This window comes from Centruroides vittatus, unplaced genomic scaffold (assembly GCF_030686945.1).
Source record: "Centruroides vittatus isolate TY-2023 unplaced genomic scaffold, ASM3068694v2 contig_1057, whole genome shotgun sequence".
Taxonomy (NCBI): Eukaryota; Metazoa; Arthropoda; class Arachnida; order Scorpiones; family Buthidae; genus Centruroides; species Centruroides vittatus.
This window is the reverse complement of record NW_027120684.1, coordinates 1672749-1693264: the sequence shown is the minus strand read 5'-3', so window position 1 is coordinate 1693264 and position 20516 is coordinate 1672749. Positions and strand designations below refer to the sequence as shown.

Sequence of the window (20516 nt, the reverse complement as noted above, 5' to 3'; positions counted from 1 at the left end):
TTCTTGCAAGGATTTGTCTGATCTATCTGGCAAGATAAAGCAAGACTGATGATAAAACATTACTTGTAGACCAATCTTTAAATCTGATAGTAAAAAATAAATTAAATTATATAAGTCAAGATTATTAATATAATTAAGTCTATATTTCACAACAATAAAAAAACTACTGTTTATAAAGTTGTTCAAATTTTTCTCCCCAGACATCGGATAAACCAGGTGATTCATGTGGACACATAAGAGACCAGATATCATTTTTTTCTACTCTTTCCATAAAAAGATCAGGTATCCATAGTGCAAAATTCATGTGATAAGTATCTTCATTACTCTTCTTCATATTTAAAAATTCAAAAATGTCAGCATGCCATGTTTCCAAATAAATGGTGCATCCTGTTGAATGCTAGAAAAATTAATGTTTGTTTATAATATGATTTATATAAAACAAATGTACGTTACTGTAAAAGTCCAAAGTCTATCAAGTCAGAAATTACTAGTAAATCCAGACATTTACTGATATTGAGTGGTAAAAGTTCAAAATCCCTGATAAAATATCCACATTTTAGCCTTTTATCAAGAGATGGTGGTGTTTATGTTAATTAATGAATGTTACTTTTGAAATTTTATTATACCATATATCCTATGATGCTTTAAAAATTTTTAAAACATTGTAGGATACATGGTATAATAATTATTAATGCATTATAAAAAATTACCCGAGCAAATGGGTAAATCTGAACATTTACTGGTATCTCTTGGTAAAAGCTCAAAATCTAGATATTTTACCATGGATTTCAGACTTTTACCACTCAACATCAATAAATGTCTGGATTTACTGGTAATTTCTAAGAGTTACCAGACTGGACTTTTAGAGTAATATATATACTAATTTAAAACTTATTTATTGTTACATAAAATATATCAGAAAATAAAAATATAAACAATTAAACTATAATTTAAGAACCTTATAGCCTGTACTTGAAGAATCCCTTGTCCACTAGTTTCAAAATAATGCAATTTCTACCAAGAATTGATTTAATGAAAACCTTACAAAAAACTTTATACTTTTATAATATTTTAATGTTATAAATTCTTATAACCCATAGAGTCTTTATTTCAGCAACTGCAATTTTCTTGTCAATCATACCATTTTTGGAAGGTAATCCTCTAACTGGCAAGGGATACCTGTGTATTTATTTGTTAGTATGCGGACAGACAAAAAAATTAATTAAATTTTACTAATTTTATTTTCATTATTTTATAAAAGAAAATAATAAAAATCTGACATTCAAAATTTGATGTGTAAGCTTATAATAGATAATTTCCAATTTAATTAATTGGGAATTATCTATTATAAGATATTATATTGGAAATTATTAAGTAAAAAGTTTAGCTTCGGGTTTATCAAATGTAAAGAAATACCGTGTATTCTTGTATTAGAATTTAGTGTCTACTGAAAATTCATAATATAAAAATATTTTCTCTGTATGATATAAAAATGTAGATAATATTTGAATTTGATAACAAAAAATGTTATATATGTATTTTTTTTAATAAGATTTAAGTATAAGTTTTATATACTCAAAGACAATTTTTCTGTATTTTTTCTAAGCAATTTTCAAAGTTTTAGAAATAATAATTATTTTTTTCATTTTTTTCAATTATAATCTATAGAATTTATTTTAAACAATTAAAATGCTTGATGTAATTGTCAAAATCAAGACATCCAAGAAGGTTCAAAAATAATAGCAAAATTAAAAACAAAATGATTTAATATCGAAAGATTTATTTTGACATTGAAACATCAAAAAAAGATTTTTCGTCACAGCTTTTGACATTCAAGTACTGAAAGTTTTGCAATATGAAATATCAACGTTTATTAAATTATATAAATTTAGAGATATATGCTGTTATTATTTTGTAATTTACATTTTATTACCTACATATGTTTCTAAACCCAATAGGGAAGGATCTCTCTTAAATCAATAAAGATTTATTTATTTATTTATCAAGTACATTTGGAAATATCAGAGATGATTGTATTCCACCCCCCTGATAACAAGAGATTAATGATCCCCAATAAAATAATAACAAAATATAAAAGACATAATAAAAATTAATCAACAAAGCAAAACAAAAGTTACATTATGTATTACATTAAATAGATTTACATTTATTTTTAAAAAAGTTAAAATCATGATAAAGGTATGGTTTCACAGGTAGTATGCGAGATGCTATACGGTAAAAAAAAAAAAGATCTTTGTGAGAGAGAAAGGCGAAAATATGGGATGAAGAAGCATGATGTATTGCGGGTTCTTACAGTTGGGATACGGAGACCTAACCAGTAATTTGAAATTAAACCATTGAAGTATTTAAAACAGAGAATGCGATCAAAATATTTTAAGTGATCAGACAGATTAGGAAGACCAAGGTGAACTCTTGCCACATTGTGGTTATCAGTAAAGGGTAAATTGCAGAATTTGTGTATCAGAAAATAAAGTTTATCTAATTTAGATTGTATTTTTTGAAGCAGATAAGAGGCAGCCATGGCCCTGATGGGTAATCGACTATTGACTGAAAATTAGTAAAGAAAATTGTTCTGAGTACGGCCTTTGAAGAAATATTTTTGCAAAAATGCCAGATAAAGCCACGTCTAATGGCAAGGGATTTAATAATGTGAGAGATATGATCATGGAATATTAATTTTTCATCAAATATGATACCAAGCTTGCGATGAAACCGAACATAGTTTATTTTAGAAAAATCAATAAATATGGAAAAGTGGTAGGGATTGCAAAGTAGCGAAAAGCACATAATAACAGTTTCATGGATGTTGATTTTTAGATTATAGCTGGAAAAAGTGGAACGTAGAGAATTGATAATAACCTGAAGGGAGAAGGGATCATTGGATAAAATCTTAATGTCATCAGCGTAGGCAATTACTTAAGAGTGTGAATTGATTAGTAATTTACCTATATAAGCTGAGAAAAAAAGCATGCTTAATACAGAACCTTGCGGTATGTCACAGATAGGGGAGAAAGAAAAAAAATCAAAATCACCAATGTGAATCTTACATAGCCTAGATAAATAGTAGTTGTTTAACCAACAGTAAAGAGCAGGATCTAAATCAAAATAATCACTTAGTGTCTGAAGTAGTAAATTAGGGATAATAAAGTACAAAAGCTTGGGAAATGTGCACAATAGATTATGTAGATAGATTTTTTTGTTTTCAAAATTTTGCAGAATAGTATAAGTTGTTTCAAGAAGGTTGGTGGTAGTAGAAAGGTTACAGATGACGCAGTGTCGATGAGGGGAAAATCTAGAGGTAATTCGTGTATAGATTTTATTATATAAGTAAATTTCCAAAAATTTTTTGATTGATTTATAAAAAGTTGGTTGTGTACTGTGCAGTTTAATTTTTTTATTAAAAAATATCAAAGTTTAAATAAGTTCTTACATTGAAATATTTTTGTGCAAGTTATGCCATACTTTATTCTTATTCTTTCAGTAATGAGTAATTTTGTTAGAACGTATGTTACAAGTCATGAATTTTAAGATAATGTATTTTTATAGAAAATTTCTTATAATTTTTACATTATAACAATTAATAAAATAATTTTAAAACAAAAAAACATTTAATTAAAATATTTACCTTATTTCCACATTCATCAATAAAACAAGTTGTATCATTGAAAAGCTTCAGCATTGGTAATAATCCATTTGAAGAACCACCAGTCTGGAAGAAAACAATTTAATTAAAATAATTATATACAAATTGTCAGAAAATTTAGAGAATATTAAATAAACCTACTCCGGCAATGTGTGTTCCCTTTGCTCGAATATTATGCACACTAAGTCCTATTCCAGCTGTATTCTTGGAAATTATGGCATAGCGCTTCAAAGTTTCGTATATCCCTTCTATGCTATCTTCTATTGACATTAATGCAAAACAGCTAAATTTGAAGAAATATGTAAATAATCCATTCCCATAAACTTTGAGATATTAAATTTTCAATTTTTTAAATATACCGTATATCTCGGCAGATAAGACAATAGTTGAATCATAAAAAAAATGCCCCAAAAATCCGGGGTCGTCTTATAGGACAGATATATGCTAAAACTATAAAACTTTGATGAAAATTTATTTGTTGTCTTATCTGAAGGTCATCGGTAAGATGCTAAGATATACGGTAGTCATTTTCCAAAAAATAAAATTTTAGAAAAATTATTCTTAAGCATTGTGTATCTGATTTCTTTTAAAGTAATTTAATATTATAAGAATTTGTATTAAAAATAATTAAATTATTTGTTATTGGTGTTGATATTATATGTTGCATTATTTAGTGTTAAATTATTGTTTCATTATAAAAAAAAAAGAAAAATATCAATATAAATTATTATATTAGATTTAAAACCTTAGATTAAAAACAGGATTTACAATATTTCATTTACTGCATATAAGTTAATATAATATAGCAAACTAAATAAATACACCTTTAGTAAGTAAAAGTGTCTGATGCATCTTTCCAGAGGAGATCTCTATGGTTAAAGCAAATTGTTGACTTCAAATTTGATGTACAATGCTCACTGTACAATGCTACAGTCATTGTAATCCTATTCTCAACATAGTGTTCCAGTTTAGAGCCATTGCAATCCCAGAAGAGCAGCAGACACCCTGAGCTTTAAACTTTTTTAATTTTGGCGACAGAATGTTTTCACTCTACATCTGATCATTTTGAGCATGGCTCAGAAAGATACTCTCATGAATATTTGTGCATGTGTTGTGCAACAAACCATTTCTGTGTTATTTGAACCTTTTGGAAAAATATTTCATATATTCTTACACAGCTCTGTATTCTGTAAAATGAAGCTGTTCTTCTGTAAGCTTGTAGTATCCATATCATGTAGACCTTGTGATGACAAAGGTCATCATAGACAAATGGCAAAGGTCAATCAAGGTATGCTGATCCATAACTTATTTGGACAAGATGCAATTTCACTTACAGTAATGTGATAGTTTTGCTTTGAATCATACATCTACCTCAATATGGTTGTCTGTTAATGATGTCAGATGATGGCCAGGACATTCTTGTTGACATTTGACATTGTTAAAACTTTTACTCCCACTCTCAAGTCTGTCCACCCATATGTAAACATTTTTCTGTGCCCTGCAGTGTTTTTCATACCATACTACTATTCTGTAGATTTTCCCAATTGTTCTGATAATTTCCAATAAATTTTCCACCTTCTAACTACAGAAATTGAATCACAACTCCCTGTCCACTAATGGTGCAATTTGTCTACGAGGCAGCCATATCATTTGACCAACTACAAGTGTGAGCTATGATATTTAGTAGGAGTTACAGTTCAATCAGGTAGTCTTTGTGGTCATTGCTAGTTTGACTGTAGTGTGTTTATGGCACTCATGGTCTTATAATTTACAAATTCTTCAAAATATTTATAAATTATAAAACTTTAATGTAACATTATAAATTTTCAAATATTTTAATTATTTAAATGTCAAAATATACAATACAAAAACTATACAATTTATAAATTAGATGTTCCAGAAAATACTTAAAGAACAAATAGAACAGTTATAAATTCTCATAAATGTGATAATTGTAAAGTTTTGAAACAACAAGTAAATTAACAAGGAGAGTGAGGAATGTTTCCTTGCATGAGAAAAACTATTAATTAATTTATTTATTTACACAGAAATATGGACAAATACAAAGACAATTCCACAATAATTTTAATCTGCATTTGGTCTGATATGATGCATCAAACCTGAAAATTTTGTAAAAATTCGATAATAAATGTTTAAACTATATTTGATGATTCTAGAGTTCATAATATAGGCAAATACAAATATACCTTAACTGTTGATCCTTCAACACGCAACTATTCAAAGTTACAATGGTATCCCAAATTAAGCATTAAGCATACAGTTTAAACAAAAATCAACTACACTGCTGACCATATATGGCAACATACATACACATGACTTCATATTCTGTATAAAATACTTCATAATAGGAGAAAATTGGCTTTAGTATACAATATCAGAAATGACTAAAACAGAGTACAGGTATACCTCACTTTACGTCAGTAATTGGTTCCAGGAGAGGTGACTTAAGTCAAATTTACTTGTCACTAGGCTAAATAGGCACAAATAACCATTCTCAGTTCTGTATTTTATTTATTAGCGAGGTTGAGGCTGAAGCTTTCAACATGAAAATGTGTATGTCGAATGTTCTGTGCCGCTTTCCTGTAAGTCTAGAAGTTTGGCAATGGCCTTTGGAATGTCGAGCCTGATTCCACTGACTTTCCAAATGCCATTGCCAAACTTCTAGGCTTACAGGAAAGCGACACCAAACGCCCGACATAGACATTTTTGCATTGAAAACTTCGACCTCAACCTCACTATTAATGCATTTTTAATAATATATGGTTAATAAGAATCTATTTTAAGCTTACAAACAAATAGTTTTTTTTCTTTACTATATTAAAAACTAAAATTTATCTAAATTTATGAATACATATACAGTACACACATACTTGTAAATGTACTGTATGTGTTTACAGTACATTGCAGACTCTTTATTTGTTAATGTGGTTTGCTCTAATACATTATAAAATAAAATTATTTTGTAAGGTTAAATAACAAATACAGTTATTAAAAATATTTTGCGATAGTAGAAAATAAACTAATTTACGTTAAATGTACCAATAAAGACTGCTAAATGAGACGACAACACAGAGTTTCAGGTGTTTTCATATTTCGTTCTCTGGGATTTATGATGTACAGTATTAACATTTACTGTAAATGTATGTATTTTAATATGATTTTATATACTTTTAGTCTTATTTATTGTATAGTAACATGATTTTATGTGCTTCTAATGCTTTTCTAGTGATATTACAACTTCAATATTTGTGGCGGACAGACGTAAAGTTGAATAAAATGATTTAAACTTGATTTTTATTTTTTCATATATATATTTTTTGACAAACAATGTATAATTGAGAACGACTTAACTCGAAACGACGTAATCCAAGGTATACCTGTATACATTACTTAATGTAAATTCTATTTTTACAGTAATTATATGACCTCTCTTTCACCATCTGATGCCATGATTTCATATATTATGCCATATTAGACTTACAACGAAATGAATTTACAACCAGACATTTAATAAATTGAGGTATATCTGTATAAAAACTGATAAATTTTCAATTCAGTTATAGAAAAACAGTAACGTTTTCCATATGTTTATGCTTTTGTAGAAATATTTGTGTTAGCATCTCATTATTAACTTGGCAATTCATTTATTTAACAATAAATAAATTGCACATACATCATTATCACTTGGTTAGCATTTTTTTTTGGGTCATTCAATATTTCTTTTAGCAGACTTTAAAATTAAATCCTTCCTAAAAATTTTTCTAGATATTTTAGAAAGAATATAGAAAGAAAACATTCCTCTCAAATTCTGATGAGTTTATCTTCACATGTTGCTGCAATACCTCCATGTAAGAAAAAAGTTATCTCATGAAAAAAAGTTAAAACAAAGAAAGCAAATATCTATTTCAGATTACTTTAAATCAAACATTTAAGACTATATGCATTACATTTCATGAGCAGTACATAGAATTAATTTATGTGATGTATTAATTAATGAATTTTCTTGCATTACAGTGTTAATCACTACATAGCATTTTTTAAATAGTTTTTCTATATTGCCTACACAGTAGCCTTTACAGGCTACTGTGTTATACTAGAATACTATATATTATTAGACATAGTACTATGTACAATACTCTGTATCCATTAAATTTTTGTCATCCTTTGAGATGACCAATTTTCCTAAGTTTTGGGAGTAGTTGTCATAAAGAAGGTTTTCTGTATTTAAAAAATTCAGCAAAATGTAGTGTTAAATTCTGGGAAAAAATTTTTAATATTAAAATTAACATTAACAAATATACTTCTCCAATAACTTTAACATCTGCACTTTTCTTCATTCTTAGAGACTTGGGATTAAAACTTTAGTTTGGTTTCCAAGAAAGCAAAAATGTGTAGATATTAAACTAATTAGAATTTTAGCAAATGTCTTTTCTGGAACATCCAACATAATTTACAACTCCAGAATAAAACTTTTTTCTCTTTTATATTTTTCTATGTAATACTTTGTAAAACAAAAATTAAAAATTTAATGCTTTCTTAATTAAAATAAAAATTCTTATGTTACCTAGATAATTGCATTTTTGGTACACCGGCATAGAAAAGAGTTGAACATGAACAAATGAACCATTTTTCAGACATTAGATTATAAAGTTCAAGAACAGAAGGAATATCATCTTTATGAATTCCTATAGCTACTCTCATAAACATCTGTTGTGGACTTTCTACAACTATGTAATAGAAAGATAAAATTAAAAGTTTTTTAAATCAATAAAAAATTATCAAAAGTATTTACTTTTAATAAACATAATAAAAAATTGCAATGCATTAAATTAATAAAGAAGCTACAAAATAAATTATGTTTAAAATAAATAAATAAACTTAAAAATTTGTCATTTTACAGTTAAAATAAAGAAATTTCTATTAATTGAATCTATAAAATCAGTCGCAAAATGATAGCACCACTGTTCTTTTGAGCATAATTTTATTAAGACGACACAACTAACTGCAACTATAATTTTTATAGAAACATTTACAAATGGTTTATATATTTCAAGTATTAACTGGAAGTTTGTTTTTTTTTTCCTGTAAAATATAAAAGAAAAACAACTATTTCAATGCAATATCCAGTAAATAAACCATTTTGCAAAACCACCTTAAATACATGCTTTCCACAAACTTCTGAAACAAAGATATGTCAGTTCCTTCCCAAGCAGAGATAATTGCTTTTTCAGTTCTTCAATGTTGTTATACTGTGACATACACATGCTCAAACTTCTCCAGAGGTACTCCATAGAGTTCAAGTCTGGTTCATCCCATAAACTCCATTTTCCAAGACTCATGTAGACTTTGTAAGATGTATGATTGTTGGTCTGTTGTTTCTGATATTTTCCTGGTGCTCAAGGATGCAGAAGCGTAGCATTCTGGTGGTTGCTCCTATGTAAATGATTTCTTCCCATTAAAACATACATCATCAGGGGAAGAAATCATTTACATAGGAGCAACTACCAGAATGCTATGCTTCCGCATCCTTGAACACCAGGAAGATATCAGAAACAACAGAATTAGCCAAAATGGTGCTAAATCAGGATTATCTTGTTGGAATCAATGATTGCGATGTTTTGTAGCTGTTCTTCTGACGTAATAAAAGGTTGGTGGTATTGGGGAAGGTGACCTCATTTCACTCTCCCCTTTCAAGCACTGACCTTCTGTAAGTAAAGACTGCGTGTAATCTTTGTGCACTCTTCATTCTTTTGTTACATAACCAGTTACGCTAGTCCAACTGCCTTTTTACCAATCTTTTCGATAAGCGCCAAGTCTAACATATCTACCATTCTGGGGCCATACTAAATTGCTAAAATGTATGATTGCATTGTCTTGCTGAAATGTCTAGAATGATTCACTAATTCCCTCCTCAAATGGCAAAAGATTTTCTTCTAACAGATGTTGATAGTCAGTAACTTTCATTCAGATTCAGCCTGTAGGGAATGTGAGATTTGTTTTACCATTATAACCAAAGTCAACCAGACTATTATTTATCATCCTTGCTGTCACTTGAAAAAGATTTGTTCCTTTTTCTGAGATCATACCAGTAAACTGCCAAGCCATCGGGACCATCTAGGTTAAATTTCTTCTCATCACTAAAGATGACTCTCATTCATTCATTCTTCCAAGATATGTATTCTTTTCCCTTGTCATTTTTCTATTTCTTTGTTGTTTTTAAGTTGAGGCTGTTCTTTTTTTATTTTGTACCTTAGGATTTTTCTACAGTTGATAACTCTTGAAAAAGTAATGTGTAAACATTAATATTTGAATCACAGGACAGCTGTGCAAGGGATGTTCCCCAGAATTGAGTTTCCTGATAGCTTTTCTCTCTTGCATAGGTGTAAGCTTTCTTGGTGTAACAGAGGACTTCTTTATCCCATATAGCTTCCAAGTTTCAAAAAGTTGTTTACCACACATGGAGTACAACCAATCCTTCTTGCTATTTCTCTACATGATAATCCTTTGTTTTTTAAAAGCCATAATTTTTCCTTTGTCAAACTTGAAAAGTGCTGCTTTCCAACACATGTTAATTAAGCTATATTTACACATCAAGAACTTGCTTAATTAATTTTACTGTTGAAAATTTCATGAAAATATCTTGTTACCTAATTTCTATATTAACTCAGTACAATTTAAATGAAGAATTTTTACAAACAGATGTGGTCTTATCATTTTACAGCTGACTTCTGAGAAGTTCTTTATTTCTTTTTCCTAGTACAATTTTACAGAAAAGAGATAACAGTTACCTGTTATGTCAATATAAAAGCTATTTGTTACTGTTTCTATGAAAATTAAACTTGTACTTAGTTATGTATTTTTCATAAAAGTAAATTCAAAAAACATATAATCGTGTCATCTTGCAACTGATTTTAAATAATATAACTAAACAAAAATAACTATGTAATGAATAAAATAAAATAATATTTAATTCTAATATATAAAATATAAATTTTCTTATTTGAAAATTAATTCTATCTGTAGGAGAAATATAATTAAAATCATAAGATAAATAAAATAAAAATTAGAAAAGAATTATTGATTTAATAAATAATTTCAGTAATTAAGTAATGATTAACTATGTTAAAATGGTTAAAATTTTATTCCATACAATGAAATATAAAAACTGAAATACAGTTTTTTGAGATTACCTTTTTAAGAAAGGTTATGTCAAGATACAGATAATGTCATAAAAAATTAAATATAAAAGAAATCATTTTTAAGACAATATTTATCAAAAGGATAGGCAAAGAATTAGATGATAAGTTTTACTTATGATATCCATTGATGCCAGAGATTTGAATCCCCAACACTATATAAAAGTAATCAGTTTTAATATTTAAAATGTTTCATATAGTTTTAACTAAATCAATTTTTTTGTAAGGAAAAATATAAGAGTTTTACTAATAAAAATAACTATTTGTCAACTGTGCAAAATTTGTCCATCACTTTTAACAGAGTAGAGACAAAAGTGACACAACCTTGTTAATTGGTCCCACCTGATGTATTTGTAAACAGTCAGGGAAACAAAGGGCGTACCGTCTTTGTTATTGGACTTGTGTGTGGGCAGACAATGTGTTTGCCACACGTTAGCTTACTAGGAAAAAATGTAAACAAGTGACTGATGTTATGGTGAACTGTTTCGTTGGGAGAAAAGCCAACGTTTTGGAAAGCTTCCGATGAAAGGAAGAATCCTGATTGGTCGGAAGTTGTCATCCAAAAACTCTTTAAATAGTAAGATGGGCAAGAGGAAAGGAGAGAAGGGCAAGAGACTGATAATAAGGTAGTCTCAGGCACTTGGACAGCCTGCTGAGCGTAGAGAGTGTTCTTCTCTGATAACGATCTCAGGGACGGGTAAGTGTGGAGACTGGACGGGCCGTATAGTTGAGCCAACTCCACTAGTAGACTGAGTTTTCCCCAGAGTATAATAGTTCCTGAAGGTTAAGCTGACATATGAGATAACACCTGTTGTTATCTAGTAAATATTGTGTTTTCAAGCTTGTATATTCTACCTATTGTAAATAAACTGTAAATAGTGTATAATTTGAGTGTGGAGATGTACTTTTCTACAAACCAAAGTAAGAACATTCTCGAGTCGTAGGAATCAACTTGAGACAGATTATCGTAAAGATCTTCACTGACGCGGTAGTCTACAGGAGTATCATTGGAGATCTTCACTCTTCCTACATTTAATTTCTGTGAAAAATGTTTAGAGTTTAGAAAAAACTTAATATGGCGATTTTAAGAGGCTTCACTAGAAAATGCTCTCAATCTATATTTTTAAAGACTATAAATATATACTAATGACATCTTGTGACAATTTTTTAATAAAAAGTATTACAACACACAGCAAATTTCAAAAAATTAAAAAATAACTACATAAAGATCTCAATGTTTTAAGGAAGTTTAGGCTACAATTTTATTTTGAACCACATTCATTACAGTGTTGGGCCACATGCAGGCCACAGGTTGGACAGCTCTGCTCTACACCAACACTTAGTTGACTTTTTAGTTGATAAGGTGCTATGTGGACAATAAAATTCAATAAGACTTCCGTTTGATTGGCAAGTTTTGTCTGGTTTTGATATGACATTTTATCTTGACAGTAGCTCACAAGACATTAGGAGTAAATAAGATCTCATATTTTATAAATTAGTAGATCAGCTGATTATTTATATATCAGAGTAGGATCAATTAATTGCTAAAGTAAATATTGATTATCAGCCCATATCTCTTACAACACAGTTTTATATGAATCCTCATCAAACAGCATAGCAACCATAACTCTTGCTTTCTCTCTTCTTGATGAATACCAGAAAGATGTAACTGAACCTGAAATGACTATTACTAATCAACACTGAGATAACCATCATTGGCATCATACTAAAGAAAATGTTAGAAATAGAAAAAACTTCTCAGCATCAGATGCAGTAACCTTCAACAATACCATTTACCAAATAACATGGGCTATAAATAATTGGAACGGCACTGGACCTAAGGGCTGTAAATCAAGTATTGCTCAAGACAGACAGATATTGCAACTAGTGATGGGGCAGTGGATCAAACACCTCCAAATGGATGCATTGGACTCAATAATCTATCAAGGCATCTGTTCTCTAGAAAATAATGATTTAAAATAAAAAATCTGAATTTTAAATAAATTTACATTCATTGCCATAAGAATTAGCAGACCAAGGAGTTGTCAGAATCAAGCAAAATTGTACATGTGTGTGTGTAATGGTAATATAAGTGATTACAAAATGAAAGCAAAAGGATCATTTATTGCAGGAAAAACTACAAATGAAAGGAGGTTCTAGTATCCTGTTGGGCCATCTTTAGCATGAATACACAATGTGATACAAGACACGGAGGCATACAGGTGTTGTATGATATCCTGCAGCATCTCGAGCCACAATTGCTGAAAGTGGCCTCTAGTTTGGCCAAACTCCTAGGTTGTCCAATTTGATGTCTCAGATGATTCCAGACATCTTTGTTCAATAACAAATCAAGGGACTGGGCAGGCCAAGGAAGTGTGGCAATGTGGCAGAGGCACTCCTGTGACATCTTTGCAGTGTGTGATCAAGCACTGTTCTGTCAGAAAACAGCTCTTCAGAGCCCTTCTGTGAGAGGCAGCACATGTGGCTGCAGGATATCACTAACATACACAGGACAGTCATGGTCCCTTGGATCACTACTAGAGGTGTCATATGTGATGGCATTCTAGACCATCACACCAGTTGTAGGGGGTGGTGTGCCACTCCAAAGCACAAGCAGTTGAGACATTCACCATGGAGCCTCCAGACATGAATATGGCTGTTGTCAGTGAACAAACTGAATCTGGATTTGTCACTGTAGATGATCCAGTTTCATTCTGTTGTGGTTCAATCCTATCAGGAGAAACACCATTCCAAAGACAATGGTGGATGGATGTCAATGTCAGCATATGTAATGGCTGTCACAATACCAAATATTCCTCGTCCAGGTGCCTCAAAATGGTATGGATAGACACTGGGGCCTGTAATGACGACACAACCTGTGTCCAGACGGTTGATAATGATATTGCCAGCTCTGGGCATGCTTGTCAAAGGACCAGGTGGTCGTCTTGGCTAGTGATCTGCCCATGGTGTCCTGAGTCTGGGTGCAGTGTGTGCAAGCTCTCTCTCTTGTCCACTGGTCCCAACACCTTCTCTCAATGTTGTCAGAAAAGCCTAGGTGGCAGGTTATTTGATGAGATGATTATCCAGCTTCTCTCAACCCGATGATCTTTCCCCTCTCAAACTCAATCAAAGGCATCTCTAGTGATTGTGACATAAAGGCATTTCTAGTGATACAGTATCCCTCTGCAAGAGGTAAACTACAAACAAAATGCCTTTGCACACTTTTTTATAGGCCAAGGGGATGCACTTTAGTGCCTTCCACTAGGATTACACAATGAGTGACCATGCTATAACTCTAATTATTTCCATATCTGCTTAAGACTTATCTGTATGCCAAGTTTTGCAGTGATATGACGTCTTGGTGCACTAATTCTTGGCAATGAAGTATATATTTCAAATTCTGAAAATAATTTCAAAAATCTTTATTTCTTTCACAAGTAAATTTTGTAAAGTTAAGAAAAAAAAAAAAAATGAACAGCATTTATGAAAATGTTTAAAGGTTTTATTCAGTATGCATGTGATTCAAAATTCTAATGACTGTGACATTAAACTATGTTATATTCTCATCAAACTGAATATTTAACATGTTCTGATTAGTTGCAAAATAAACTAAAAGTAAAAAAAAAAATTACAATAAGTTTAAAAATTAAGTAATTATTCATTTCATAAAAAAAGAAATCAAAAATTTTGATGAAATTGTGATTCAGCACAATAAATTTTAAAATATAATTTTACATTTTAATTTTTCAGGTAATTTATAAAAATCTGTATGAATAGTGTTTACTTACCTTTCCCATTTATTCTGAGCAAAAAAGACTTTTCTAATGCCTATTTGTAAGTAAATTGAAAATGCATAAGCATAATATGATTTTGAAAATTACACTAAAAAAAATGTTTAAATATTTAAAAATTAAATAAAGAAATTTTTTAAATTTTGTAGTTATCTCTATTTTTTATAACCTTGTAGCATTAAAAAAGCATTAATTATTATATAACACACAAATAAACAACCGCTAAACCCGTTAAAAGTGCACCAACCTAGTTGGTGCAAGAGGTAGCCCCACTAGGTTGTATCCCGTTCGTAACGGCAGTGGATGTGTATTTATATATATTATAAAATAATTCATGCTTTTTATCTGTAATTTAGTAAATGAGAATTATGATAAAAATTTAAAAATTACATGTTTATTAGACAAATTCATTCAAGTGTTAATTAAAAGAGCAATAAATTAAAAGTATATCACACCTTTTTTTTTTAAAGAAAAGAATCATAAATCATATAACAGTAAAATGATCCCTCATGATAAAAAAGACTAAACTTTCATTTACCTTCATTGAACTAGATCAGTTGTGCTAAGCAGTAATAAACTTGTCACAATAATATATATTCAACAAATTTATTTCTGATTTTATTATTATTTTCTAACAATTCTTTATGATATCTGATGATAAAAATTCCATGTAAAACTACAGAATGATAAATTTTATCTTGAATATATGTAGATGAATTCTCTATTTAACTTAAGAAAATAATCTTAATCTCTCTAAATGCCGTAAAGGTAATGATAAGGAAATTTAGGAACTTATATACCAACATTAACAAGGAAAATTTCTATTATTTGTTTTGTAATTTTTATTTTTTTAATAAAAATATTCTAACTGCATTTGTTCAAATATGTTAAGTACTCTAAGAATATATAATTCCTAAGCTTAATACTTATGAAAAATAAGGCCATAAAGATTACATAATTAATTTCTATCATCATCAATATAAAAACACGTGTTTAAATATTAAATTAACTCACTATTTACCGTACTTACTCGCATATAAGACGAGGTTTTTATCCATTTTTCACTGCTTCAAAAACCTAGGCTGTCCTATATGCGCGAGAGAAGGATTCTTTTCGTTATTGTATCATTTTTGTAAACTGTGTACAGTCAAACCTGTTTTTGTGCAGTCTTTTTCTGTGCGATTTTTATTTGTGCGATTTGTTTTGTGCGATTTTTTTTGTGCGGTATATGAAAATTTCAATCAAATTGGAACATAATTGACTCCTGTAAAATTTTTAAAAATTCTATTGGTTGTTTTCTATGACATCAGCAGGTTTTTTCATTTTTTATTCAGAAAAATTTTTTTCTCATACGTTTATTTCGGTCCCCTCTTATTTTAATAGCATAAAAACCATAAATATTATGTTATATTTGAACAGATGCGGTAAGTTAGCTCCCCTCCAGCTTTAGACTGCAGGTGTGAAATTTCATGCCTTGTTAAATGAAATAACACTTCCTGCAGCTATATTTATCAAATAAAATCATTATTTAACGATTATTTTTAACTTTTTAATGTTAGATTCGTATTTAAGTGGAAATAATTAATTAATATAAAAATTAAAATTCTTAGAGGATTTTTTCCCTACCTCTGCACCTAGTTGCAGAAAAAGGCCCAAGGAGTTAAAAAAGCAATTCCTAGTTATTTCGTATGGTTTCGAGTTATTTTCTACGTGAGACTTTTTTTATGCGGTCCCTATTCACCGCATTAAAAAAATATTTTTTTAATTGTGTTGCGAAAACTATTTTTTATAGCCACTCGTGAAGTTTCGCGCAATTTTTTTTAATGCATTTTCTTTTATGCGGTCCCTATCCCCCGCACAAAAACAGGTTTGACTGTATTTTGCATTTTTTACCGAATTCTCACCTTCTAGTGTTTAAGAACAAAAGTATTTTATCAGGGTCGTTTGAATCGTTCTTGTGTATTGTCAGGAGTAAAGATGAATTGAATAGCAATAGGAAAAGCAAAGCTTTTGAAATAAATTCCAAAATTACATGGGATACTGATATAAGTTTTAATTCACTCCCACGTGAAAACAGATAATTATTTGGAAATTAGAATTTGAAGAAACTCAAAAGTGTAATCAACTGTTAAGAATTGGCAAAAAAGGTTCCAGATTGTCCAGCTTTACATGAACAAATTATGTTGTCGATTTTACAAGATTTTTCCTTGAAGTTTAAAATGCCAGTAATTTCTGTGGGATAATGTTTAAATATTACATGTTTATTAGACAAATTCATTCAAGTGCATCTATGTGTATTTGATATTTTGTTTTTAAACAAAATAAAATCAGAATTGTATTAATAAATCTAATTTTCTTTATTTTGATCTTTAAAGTCACACCTTGTCCTACATGCGAGATCATCCTATATTTGAATAAATACAGTATACAATTTTAAAATCTAGGAAATTAACTTATATATTCTGGATTAATATAATTAAAATTTTTATAATTTATTTTCAAAGAATTTATCCATTTACACAAAAATTCAAATACACCAAATTGTTCTAGAAGATATTTGTAATTTCTTTAACTAAATCAACAAAACAGTTCATTAGCTTTCTCAGCTAATAGTTTCATCTTATAACTATGGTTTCTCTAACAGGATTCCAGGATTCTCGCTGTTTATTAACCTTTATTCTGTGTTAAGGTTGAGGAAATTTTGCAAATAGAAAATATAATTAACTCATAAACTGTCAGAATACATTTGTATTTATTAATTTTAAGCCTGTTTATTAGTTTTTTAAATTTTTGCTTGTTATGGCATGTCACAGATTGTTAATAAGCAATATGTAGCCTATTTGTGGTAGGACTCTGAAAATTGTTTACTTTTCAGAACCTGTAATATCTTGAATAATTGTGCTGATGCTGTCTTAATTTTTAACCATGCCCAGTAGCTTCAATAACTGCATTATGCCAGACTGTGCAAATTGGGCAAGGATACAAACAAGTATAGAGTATACAAGTATGAAGTATGCAAGTATGAAGTTTTACTTCATAAACCTGATTATTAAAGCCAAACAAACTGCAAAATCTGGATATAAGCTTGATGCTATATCCAGCTATTAAAGCAGCCATATAAAGCTATTAAAGCATCCAGCTATTATTCAGGGTGTTTCAAAACTATATGTCAGAAATGTGAAAGCAAGTAGAGGGGACCTAAATAAGCAGATTTCATATAGGAATGTGGGTGCGTAAATGCAACATTCAAGTGCTAGCACATAAGGCAGTATTTACAACAGGTAAGTGAAAAGACAAGTAAAGACAAAGGAAAGCAACAATTTATTTATCAAGCAGTTTACAATAGCTGCTTGAAAGAGCGACCACCAACAGCAAGCAATGCAACATTCACAGCAGTGGTGCATGGCTTGGCATACATTAGTAAAAACATCAGACATGTCATGCACATTTCCAACAGACAATCGGGCAACCAGATCTTCTTCAGATGTTATGGGACTATTGTACACCACGCTCTTAATGTGATCCCAAAAGAAGAAATCCAAGTGCAGTGGTCAAGGAACAGGTCCGCCCTGTCCTATACAATGCTGGCTATACACAAACGTCCAGGTGATTCCTGACATTCATGCTGAAATGAGCTGGGGCACATTGTGCTGGAACCACATTCATGTGCAAACAGCTGGAGGAACATTGACCAGAAGTTCAGGTAAGACCTCTTGTAGGAAGATGCCTTATGTGTGGCCGGTTAAACGACTAGGTAGAATGTATGGTTATTGTAAACAATGCCTGCCCAAACATGTGTTCTTGTGCCATGTGGGTTATCATGAACCCAAAGGTGAGAATTATGGGCGTTAAACATACCAGACTAAGAAAAGGTAGCCTCATCAGTGAATAAAACATCTGCAGAGAAGGTGGGATTGGCTGCAGCCTGCTGTAGGTACCAACGAGCAAAGTTGACATGCAGAGGATAGTCGGCAGGGATCAATGCGTGCACTCTCTGCAAATGATACAGGTGCATTCTGTCTTCGTGTAAAGTCCTCCAAATAGTTGCATGGCTCACACTCAACACATGTCCAACAGCTCTCGAGCATGTTATAGGACTATCCTCTACTGTGCGTAATACTGCTTCTTCCACTGTGGGAAATCTGTGATATCTTTCAGTGCCCGTATCATGCCTGGAAGCATAAACTGATCCACTCGCACACAACTCCCGATGAAGACACTTGAATGTTCGGCAATCCAGCAAATTCCTACCCAGAAATCGCTCCATGTACTTGTACATCCTTTGAGCAGCCACTCCATTTCTTTGCACAGCCCCATAATGAAATGCATGTTGGCAAGCTCTGTGTTGGTGTAACGATGCATGTCGCTCAAAATCCATGTGGGAAATGACGATTCAAACCAGCAAGGCACTTTCATCTGCCGAACTCAACAGCGCCCTCTTGCAGCATTTCTGCACCCACATTCCTACATGAAATCTGCTCTACCAACCTTTACATTTCTGACAAATAGTTTTCAAACAACCAGCATATTTGAAATTAGACAAATCAAGAATACTAGACAGCAATCTCTTAAACGCATTAAAGACTATTCCATCCACATCAATTGAATCAGAAAGTACATTCTTGGTAGCAGGACTTTTCATTACTAAAATAAGAACCAGATTGAGTAATCAAATCATTGACCATCTTTGTTTTTTAAAATCTTATTATAAAAATGTACAATTAAATTTAGTATTATGTTTTACTTAAAAAACAAAAATTACCTTCTAAGTTAGAAGTTTGATCCAAGTTCATTTTTTTCTTTAAATTTTCAACTCAATTCAAAGGTATTTTTGTTTGTTGTAAGCAGTTTCCAACAAACTCTAATACCGTATTTTACGGACTATAAGACGCTACAGACTATAAGACACACTTTAATTTTTAAGCATTTTTTCTTTTTTTAAATACCTATAAGATGCTACGGACTATAAGACGCACCTGAATTTTGGAGGCAATTTTTTGAAGAAAAAAATGCGTCTTATAGTCCGTAAAATACGGTAAATGTTTTCTATTTGTGGAAATTTCTATGTAATTCAAAGGTAATTTTTAATACATATTTTATACAGCATTGTTAATATTATTATTTTGGAGGTTGCAGGAATTATTAAATTACTTAAATAATGAAAAATAAGTATATCATTCAATTTCAAAATTTATTTTATATCTTAAAAATAATTAATTATATCCTGGCATTTCCCAAAATCCTGGAAAACAGATCACTGTTTTCTTGAAATCCCAGAAGAAGCAAAGAACTGGGAAATGAGAAACCCTAATCATAACCTAGAAATACTTAAAACCTAACTCCTCAATATAAATCAAACTAAACATTTGTTTCAAGTTTATCATCATCAACATTGCTATAAGAATTCCATTTACATCTGTTATAGATTTTTATATATTATCATTGTATATTTTAATTAATTATCTATAATCATTTATAAATATTGCCTCCAAAGTAAGAATTTGAATTTAAATTAAGATATGCATCACATGGCTGACTAAACACATCACTCAGTTCTCTTTTTTAACAATGATAAATAGTGTTTGAATAGATTTACATTTTTATTAAATAATTTTATCTATGATAAAGTATAGATTCAATTAATATGCTTTTAAATAGCAGTATGATATGAACAAATTTGAGCTGATGTTACTGAAAATAAAAATGTTTTAGCAAATACTTTTGCTTGATTAATTCAAGCTTCTTCAGACAGAGAAACAAGAATTTGAAATGAGTATATTTTTAAAAAAGTTTTGAACAATAGAAAGTTAGGTTATGCTAGAAAAATTTATGCTGCTCAATTTG

General features: G+C 30.2%; 1 protein-coding gene across 2 annotated transcripts in view; it reads right to left on the bottom strand.

The window, feature by feature from the left end:
- The window catches only part of LOC136972316 (ribonucleoside-diphosphate reductase large subunit-like), a 62567-nt gene that overhangs the window by 27872 nt on the left and 14179 nt on the right, over positions 1 to 20516 (bottom strand). The window contains exons 6-10 of one of the 2 annotated variants that reach the window (XM_067266873.1): positions 14670 to 14709; positions 8250 to 8412; positions 3806 to 3947; positions 3647 to 3730; positions 168 to 397 (exon numbers count right to left, since the gene is read on the bottom strand). In XM_067266873.1, coding sequence (XP_067122974.1) covers positions 168 to 397; positions 3647 to 3730; positions 3806 to 3947; positions 8250 to 8412; positions 14670 to 14709 — 659 coding nt within the window. The remainder of the gene's footprint in view (positions 1 to 167; positions 398 to 3646; positions 3731 to 3805; positions 3948 to 8249; positions 8413 to 14669; positions 14710 to 20516) is intronic. The other variant, XM_067266878.1, reaches the window with a different exon arrangement.